The 8355-nt window shown below is 36.1% G+C and overlaps 2 protein-coding genes across 2 annotated transcripts; both read left to right on the top strand.

The window, feature by feature from the left end:
* The first annotated feature begins 7 nt into the window (after window positions 1–7).
* LOC134264881 (neurogenic locus notch homolog protein 1-like) lies at window positions 8–3545 on the top strand. The gene is made up of 7 exons (XM_062747139.1): window positions 8–97; window positions 464–589; window positions 703–816; window positions 907–1026; window positions 1121–1357; window positions 1457–1901; window positions 3256–3545. Exons 1-7 carry the CDS (start codon window positions 94–96, stop codon window positions 3272–3274), a joined length of 1065 nt encoding a protein of 354 aa, XP_062603123.1. The 5' UTR covers window positions 8–93; the 3' UTR covers window positions 3275–3545.
* Window positions 3546–3583: 38 nt separating this feature from the next.
* On the top strand, window positions 3584–4559 carry LOC134264878 (protein SPEC3-like). The gene is made up of 3 exons (XM_062747138.1): window positions 3584–3714; window positions 4019–4204; window positions 4348–4559. The coding sequence occupies exons 1-3, from the start codon at window positions 3609–3611 to the stop codon at window positions 4557–4559; spliced, it is 504 nt and encodes a 167-aa protein (XP_062603122.1). The 5' UTR covers window positions 3584–3608.
* The last annotated feature ends 3796 nt before the right edge of the window (window positions 4560–8355 follow it).

The following is an 8355-nucleotide window of genomic DNA, read 5'->3' as shown; positions in this document are numbered from 1 at the left end:
TGTCATAACGAGGGTTACTGTTCTGGGACAGTAGGGAGCTCATTTATCTGTTACTGTCGACCAAAGTTCAGTGGACCCTTGTGTAACAAAACAATGAGTAAGTGAAAAACTTCACATCATATTTACAACATGAACCTGTTTATCTCTACCCTCTGACACTGATCACAGATACGTGCAATAAAATTGTTTTGGTTGGTCTCAGTGTTAACAGTGTTTCACAGCAATGAGTAATCTAAGAATGGCAATATAAAGATATTATAAAAGTGTAACGAAACAATGAGTAAGTGAAAAACTTCACATCATATTTACAACATGAACCTGTTTATCTTTACCCTTCTGACACTGATCACAGATACGTGCAATAAAATTGTTTTGGTTGGTCTCAGTGTTAACAGTGTTTCACAGCAATGAGTAATCTAAGAATGGCAATATAAAGATATTATAAAAGTTTTTTTTACTGTAGGTATAGGCAATCCCTGCTCCAGCAGACCTTGTTTGAACTCTGGAATCTGTAGCAGTGTGCAAACAACACAATTCAAATGTTTCTGCTTACCGGGCTACACAGGGAAACAGTGTGAACAAACGCAAGGTTTTGTACATATCATATTATCTTAAACGCCCCATACGTACTACTATAATTTAGATTTAGAAATTTTCTGCATTCAGTTTAGAAGCTTTAACATCTATAAGTATATTTACCAGATCCCTGCTCTTTAAAGCCCTGTATGAATGGTGGCATCTGTTTTCAAACCACTGAAGCTAATGCGTTTAGATGTGCGTGTCCGGAAAATTTCACAGGCCGTCTGTGTGAAACAGGTAAAAATCGTCAAATCGAAATATGAATTTATTTTGAAAGCTTTTTTGATTCATACGTCGTTTCATTTGCCACTATCTTTCCTTTTATAGCTATGTTGATGCATCCGTGCAGGAACTCCCCGTGTAAGAATGGCGGTTATTGTACGGAGTTTGGCGCCACCTACCGGTGTTACTGTAGGTCCGGGTATACGGGATCGGACTGTACTCTCGGTGAGTCTCCCCAGATCTTCTGACTCGAATAAATTAAATCATCGTGCAACCTTTGAAGCCTTTGATTTGATTCTGTATTTTCCTGATTTGTCAGTGACGTCAGCCATCATTTCAAGTCAGTGTGACAAAGGGAAGAGCTTGCTGCTATCTCATCCATCTTATTGTCAGCTCTACTATAACTGCAGCGCGCCGTCTGGCAACATTCCCGCCAGACCAGAGGAAAAGTTTTTAGACGAGTGTCCTTATCCTCAACTTTTCTCCACCACAAGCGGAACATGTGAACCCTTTTACAGGGTAGACTGTGGCAGGCGCCAAATTCTGTTGGATTTCTGTACGTTCAGTCATATCTTTTATGTATTCATAAAATTTTTTTTTTTACTAATTTCTGTGTCTTGAAGCTAAAGATAAAGTTTTTTTGTTTTATTCATAGGTGACTATTGGAAACAAAAATGCCTGAGTGTTTGTAAGTCTTGCTCTATTGACCACCCAACTTGTGTAGATATGGCGGACGGGATCCACCGTAACCCCATGAAACCAAACAGCCCATATTACATGGCGTGCTACCAGAACAGAACTGTGTACGTCTCCCAGTGTCAGAAAGACAGGTTTGGGAAACAAATGATTTTCCATGAAAACAAATGTACAAGTGCTTTTGACATTGCCAAAGCCGAGGGAGGGCGAAGACCAGAATGTACGGGTAGTGATACTGGAATATATTCTGACCCGGGGGGAGACTGTCGGTTATATTACATGTGTCAGGGAGGGCTGGCCAGGGTAATGCAGTGTTCTGACGGGACGATATTCCACTACCAGCCTGGTAAACCCCTGTGCCAAGATCCAAAAGACGTATGTCAACCATGTGGAACAAAAGCATGGTATGTTTAACTATTACTCTATTAGTTCTTTTTATTACTGTAATTGAGAAGTCAAAGTACCGGATGAGGTAAGAATAACTCAACTCACCAGAGCCATTGACTCGAGGGATGGTTTCTGATCAAAGAGTGCCTGACATCTGTCTGTAGTCTTACTCATCCTATTTTCAACGTCTTTTTCAGGTGTGAAAATCCTAAAAGTATTGGGGAGGGGGAGGTCATGAAGAACAGAGTTAATTTTAAAAAAAAAAGCTTTGGCAAGATATATCTTGAACAGAATCACAAGTTTTCTTCTTAAGTGTTCAACCCATCTTTGCAGCTAGGTATCCTTTGTAGTTGTTTCCTCTCTACCTTGATATAGGTACATCATACACCAATAGCGATAACAGCTAGCGAGGTATTATCTCGTGTTACTAGATCTGTGCTTTATATATGCAGTCCACCTATGTCCTCTGTTTCAGTCAGGTCTCTCTGACACTGCAGGTTGGTATTGCCCTTCCGAATCTGCATCCACTTTTCCTTTCCTTCAAACTTCGAGACTTATTTTGTTTCACTTTCATTCTTGTCCAACTGCTGACAGAATTCAGTTCATGAAGTGTTTGCTTGGCTGCAATAACTGACTTAATGATTGTCATGTTGTCTATGAAAGCTATACGAGGCGGTAAGCCCATTACTGGCTTCACCAATGGCCCTCTGCTCTTCTCCGACGAAAATCATGCTCAATGCAACAAAAACAGGACAACTGATACTTGCATCCTGTGCCAACTTTTAAGCATTGCCACATCGTTGTAAAATCTTTTACAATAAATTTAGGCATCTCTCAAGTGTCGGCTCAATAATAAGTTGGTGTCATGCACAGTTTCATTCACATTTGTTTAGTCTAATTATATACGCTCCATTCTAAATTTGTTGCATGATCCCGGCGGGACCTGGTCTTCAAGTAAGCGAGGGAAGACCAGCAATATCACAGTTACGAAAGCTTGATTATCAGGGGCATAGCCGTAAATATAGTATTGCATTGAAAATTGCTAATTTAAATATACAATTACCTTAAATTACATCAAGCACGAGTAAAATAAGGCATGATATCCCGAATTCATGAATTTGCACCGTATTCTGCATGTTCACTGTGAATTGTGTATCAGTGTCCCGGAAAACCATGAAATTGTTATCTTGAAGATTTAAAGACACCCCTTCTGTTTTTTTTTTCAAATTTCTTTTTTTAGCGTAAAAACAAAGAGGAAAAAGTTGTCAAACTTTTTTTTTTGAAAATGTTACTTGTGAAAATGCGGATTGTCTTATACTTAGTTCGTACAAATGTTATATTATTAATATTTTACGTATGTTTATATTTTAGTGATACAAGACAGTCCTAGGCGACAGAGTAATCCCAGATGCCACAGAAAAGAACAAATATATTTTTATAATTGTGTACCACTGAATGGACACTACAAGAACTGAATTCAGTTCCATATATGATGTTAACTTTATTTCCAAAATAAAAGTTAAATATTTTCGTAGAGTGACTGTGTTGACCAATGGTTCGTCGTATTCGAATAATGGGTTGGATGGGGTCCTGATATTTAAATTATGGCATATTATGTAACAATTACTTCTTGACCACAATTTGACCTTTCGTGTAAAACAGGCCATCAACTGACGATGCTTAAGAGAAAGTTTTTTCTGTAGTTAAATAAAATTAGGATCATTATGTCTGTGTGCCACGATGATTTTTCGGACCGCGTTATAACCCCCGCCATGCCACCATGCCTCGCCTTCACCTGCTGCACCATGAACTTCATATTTCCGGGCTCCGGTAAGTCTTACATCCACCCCTTGTGTCCAGGCAAATATCCACCCCCGAGTTTATCATTCAACTATAGCATTGATTCCAGCTGACAGAAAAAAGTCTGCAACTTTCTTTATGATTGCAACTGACGTGTCCGTTTTGGGTGAGATGGTAAAAAAAAAATGTGATAAAATACCTTACAGGGTCTATTTTTTGCTTTTATTATAGTGTTCAAAAAATTGCTAGGTGCAACACCCTCATCCCTCGACGAATCGCTTTTATCCATCTTTCCCATATGTTTTCATGTTTAACTTTCTGTTGTTTGGAACAGGAACTATTGTGTCGGGGTTTGCTGCCTTTTGCTGCTCCATGAACACGGACATGAATACAGGTGACCGATTGACCACGTGTTTATGTAACCTGTCCATAGGTGTACTACAACTAGTCCTGAGTGGCTTTATATTAGTGGGCTGGTGTTGGAGTTGTGTTTGGGGACTCCATTACGTAGACATGTCCAGTAAGCATTATTTAACATAACTTCAAAGCTGTTCAAGTCTGTTTAAAACGTTTTGCTTTGCAATGTTGTTTAGCCAGCCCCTGAGGGGAAAATGACAAATGGAGTGGAATGGAAAATGACAGTTATATGATTGCTATTTACAGAGAAACATTATCCTGAGGAGTGGGGACTAGAACAGACGAGGGATGTCTGGACATCACAGCCGTTATCAATTGACCCATTATCGCATGGTCAGTTTGACCATCAGCAGAGCCATCCAGTATCGCCCCCTCCGTACACACCTCGCCTTGATCCGCCACCTCCTTACGATGCCATTGACGATCAGCCAAGATTATTTTCAATATCTGGATCTTGATTTGAATTTTTAAAGTTTTTTGCCAGATCAGATAGTGCTGCATATAGCCAAAAATTATTCACATGTCAAGATCATGTGTATGTCATAAGTAAATACGATTGCTTGTTTAAATTCAAAGGTGACTATATACTAGTAATGGTATAGCTTGCATATTCATCATTTTAATCTAACATCAATGAAAGTTGGAATGTTTCTCAATTAAAGCCCCATTCTACACTAAATCAATGTGTTTTTTGGACATTGAGCCAAATATATTGTATGAGGTGTAAAAACTGAGCTTATATGTATCATTCAACATAGAGTACCAGTATCTGGGCTTTACCCCCCCCTCCCTTTCCTTGGGAAAAATGTTCAAAGAACAGAAATCACTGTTGTTTACAGAAATTGGGAACCTGCAAATAAATTTTTGTTTATATGTCTTCATCTATCAAAATTTTAAGAATGCATGCTTGAATTGATTAAAAATTGATTTAGTTTAGATCCAAGAACAGATTAATCTAATTGCTAAACAAATAGCACAGTATCAGAACTTTTAGTGTGCAGTACAGGCGCGTAGCATCGTTTTTGGAAGTGGGGGGGCCAACCTGAGAAAAATTTTTTTTACTTACCTGAAAAAGTTGACAAGCCAAAAAAAAAAAAAAAAAAAAAAAATTAAAAGTTGCCCGAAGTCGAAAATCCTATTTCGTGGGGGGGGGGGGGGATTCGGGGGGGGGGGGGGTAGTGGCTAACTTTTTTCAAGACCAACTATCTTTCAATTCAAACTTTTTGGGGTTAATTTTCTTATAACACTACCCTTTACATGTGGGGGGGCCAACCTTCCTTTCAGTAAACATTTTCTATAGTAAAGGTAATGTCGGGAGAAAAAGTGGGGGGGCCTGGCCCCCCCTGATACTACGCCCCTGCAGTATAATAAATAGAACATGGGAAAGGCATGAAGCTGCATCCAACTGCATTTATAAATACACATGTATTGTATGACATGTACATGCTAATAAAAAGATGAAATATGTCTCTGTTAATTTCTTTCTGCAGATTCTCAGCAAATTCTCAAGGTATCAAACTTAAATTTGACCTAATTCTAAGAGAAGTGGCTCTATGGGAAAAAAAATTATGACAGAAACTTGAGAAAGGAAGGCAGTGAAGATCATTTAGATTAGACATAGTTTTATTGTAATCTATCAATAATCAATATAACTACAATAAACAGATGTAAAATACAAAGAAACAAAAAGCATTGTAAAGACATATTACATGCACATCATGTAAATTTTAACACAATTACTGTATACAAGGTCAATTTGCCTTATATTATTTTTGCCCTTATTCCAAACAATTATGCCCCACTTTAAATTCACTCAAAGTTTTGCTGAAGACATTATTATTGTCTTTTGTCCATTTGAAATTGTCTTTTTTTCATTTTAAATTTGCCAACTAAAATGCAGCAAGGGTAGACAGGTCAAAAACAAGAGGCCCAAGGGCCTTGAATCGCTCTTCTGATAAATTGTACAATCTATCACTTCTATTAGAAGCCTCAAACTCTATTAGTATCATAAGACCCAAAATGCATCAACTTACAAAGTTTGATAATATTTAGCCAGTTAAGACTGAAGATATTATAATATAATTATCAAATACCATAAGTAGGTCAAAGTGACCTACCTTTTGATTGGAATTTTCTGAGGACTCAAGATACATTAATTGACAAAGACTGATGATTCTAATTAAATAAGTACCTGAGATATTCAAAAGTAGGTCACCATGACCTACTTTTTGGTCAACATTCTCTGAAAACCCAAGATGCATCATCTGACAAAGTTTGACAATTCTAAGCCAATTAGTTCCAGAGATATTAAATATAGCCATCAAATGTCAAAAGTAGGTCACGGTGACCTACTTTTTGGACGACGTTATCCAAACATCCAAGATGCCTAAACTGAGAAAATTTGCTGATTCTAAGCCAATAAGTACCTGAGATATTCAAAAGTAGGTCACCGTGACCTACTTCTTGTTGGACATTCAATGAAACCGTAAGATGCCTCAACTGACAAAGTTTGATGATTCCGAGCCGATAAGTACCAGATATAATCAAACATAGCCAAAAAATGTCAAAAGTAGGTCACAGTGACCTACTTTTTGGTCGACGTTTTCCAAAAACCCAAGGTGCCTAAACTGAAAAAGTTTGATGATTCTAAGCTAATACGTACCTGAGATATTCAAAAGTAGGTCACAGTGACCGACTTTTTGGTCGACATTCTCCGAAAACCCAAGGTGCCTAAACTGACAAAGTTTGATGATTCTAAGCTAATACGTACCTGAGATATTCAAAAGTAGGTCACTGTGACCTACTTTTTGGTCGACATTCTCCGAAAACCCAAGATGCATCATTTGACAAAGTTTGATGATTTTAGGTCAATACGTACCAGATATACTTAATTATAGCCACAAAATGTCAAAAGTAGGTCACTATGACCTACTTTTTGGTCGTCACTCTCCGAAAACCCAAGATGCATCATCTGACAAAGTTTGATGATTCTAAGCCAATAAGTACCGGAGATACTTAAATAAAGCCATAAAATGACAAAAGTAGGTCACCATGACCTACTTTTTGGTCGTCACTCTCCGAAAACTAAATATGCATCCACTCACAAAGTTTGATGATTCTAAGCCAATAAATGCCTAAGATACTGAAATATAGCCATAAAATGTCGAAAGTAGGTCATCGTGACCTACATTTTGGTTGACATTTTTCAAAGACCCAAGATGCATCTACTGACCAAGTTTGATGATCGTAGGTCTGAAGGTAATCAAAATATGCATTTTAAACAATTTGAAAACAAATGTCGGCAAAATTTAAAAAGTAGGTCACAGTGACCTACTTTGTTATAAATATGTTTTAAGGTCCCTAGATGCATCAAAGTACAAGATTTGATGATTCTAAATCTCCCAGTGTCTGAAATAATGGGATTTAATGTTTTTAAAAGGATAAGTCATAAAGTTCAAAAAGTAGGTACACCACTTTTAAGGCAGAGCGCATGCGCGCAACAAATTTACATCGAGTTCGGAAAACAGCAGAAAGGAAATTCGAAAACAAATACCCACAAAATTTAAAAAGTAGTGTGACCTACTTTTCAGATAACATGATTTACGTCATAATTCAATAAATTTTTATTCTAAAAAGCCAAAGAATTTTTATTAATTGTCGACATTGCAATTAGTGACCTTATTTGTTTATTTAATCTTTTATCTCATTCATTTATAAACATTTTTGGATTTAACCAGCCTCTATAACCAGGCAGAGCGCATGCGCGCAACAAATTTACATCGAGTTCTAGAGAGGAAATTCGAAATTAACGAAAACTTAGTAGTGCTATTCTCAGATGCAGAAATTTACGCATAATTCAATAAATTTTTATATAAAAAGCCAAAGAATTAATAAGTCGACATTGCAATTAGTTGTTATTTGTTTATTTAATCTTTTATTCATTCATTTATAATTTATTTATTTATTTATCTAAATTTATTTATTTATTTATTTATTTATTATTTTTAATTGTAATAATTATTAATAAACTAAGTAAATTATTTATTCATTCAGAAATTTATTTGTCTGTTTATTTATGAATACATTCTTTTCTTCATTAATTAATTATTCTAATGAGTAATAAATTCTTCTATTTATTTATTTATTTTTCATTTATTTGTTTTATTTAAATAATAAATTTATAGATTAATTTATTATTAATGTTTTAATTCATTCATATTTTAATTTGTTTGTTTATTTGTTTACTTACTTTAT

This window comes from Saccostrea cucullata, unplaced genomic scaffold (genome assembly GCF_032062105.1).
Source record: "Saccostrea cucullata isolate Sc308-1 unplaced genomic scaffold, CSIRO_AGI_Scuc_v1 ctg9665, whole genome shotgun sequence".
NCBI classification, from domain to species: Eukaryota; Metazoa; Mollusca; class Bivalvia; order Ostreida; family Ostreidae; genus Saccostrea; species Saccostrea cuccullata.
Note: the sequence above shows the minus strand (reverse complement) of the source record. Positions and strands in the feature narration are given on the sequence as shown.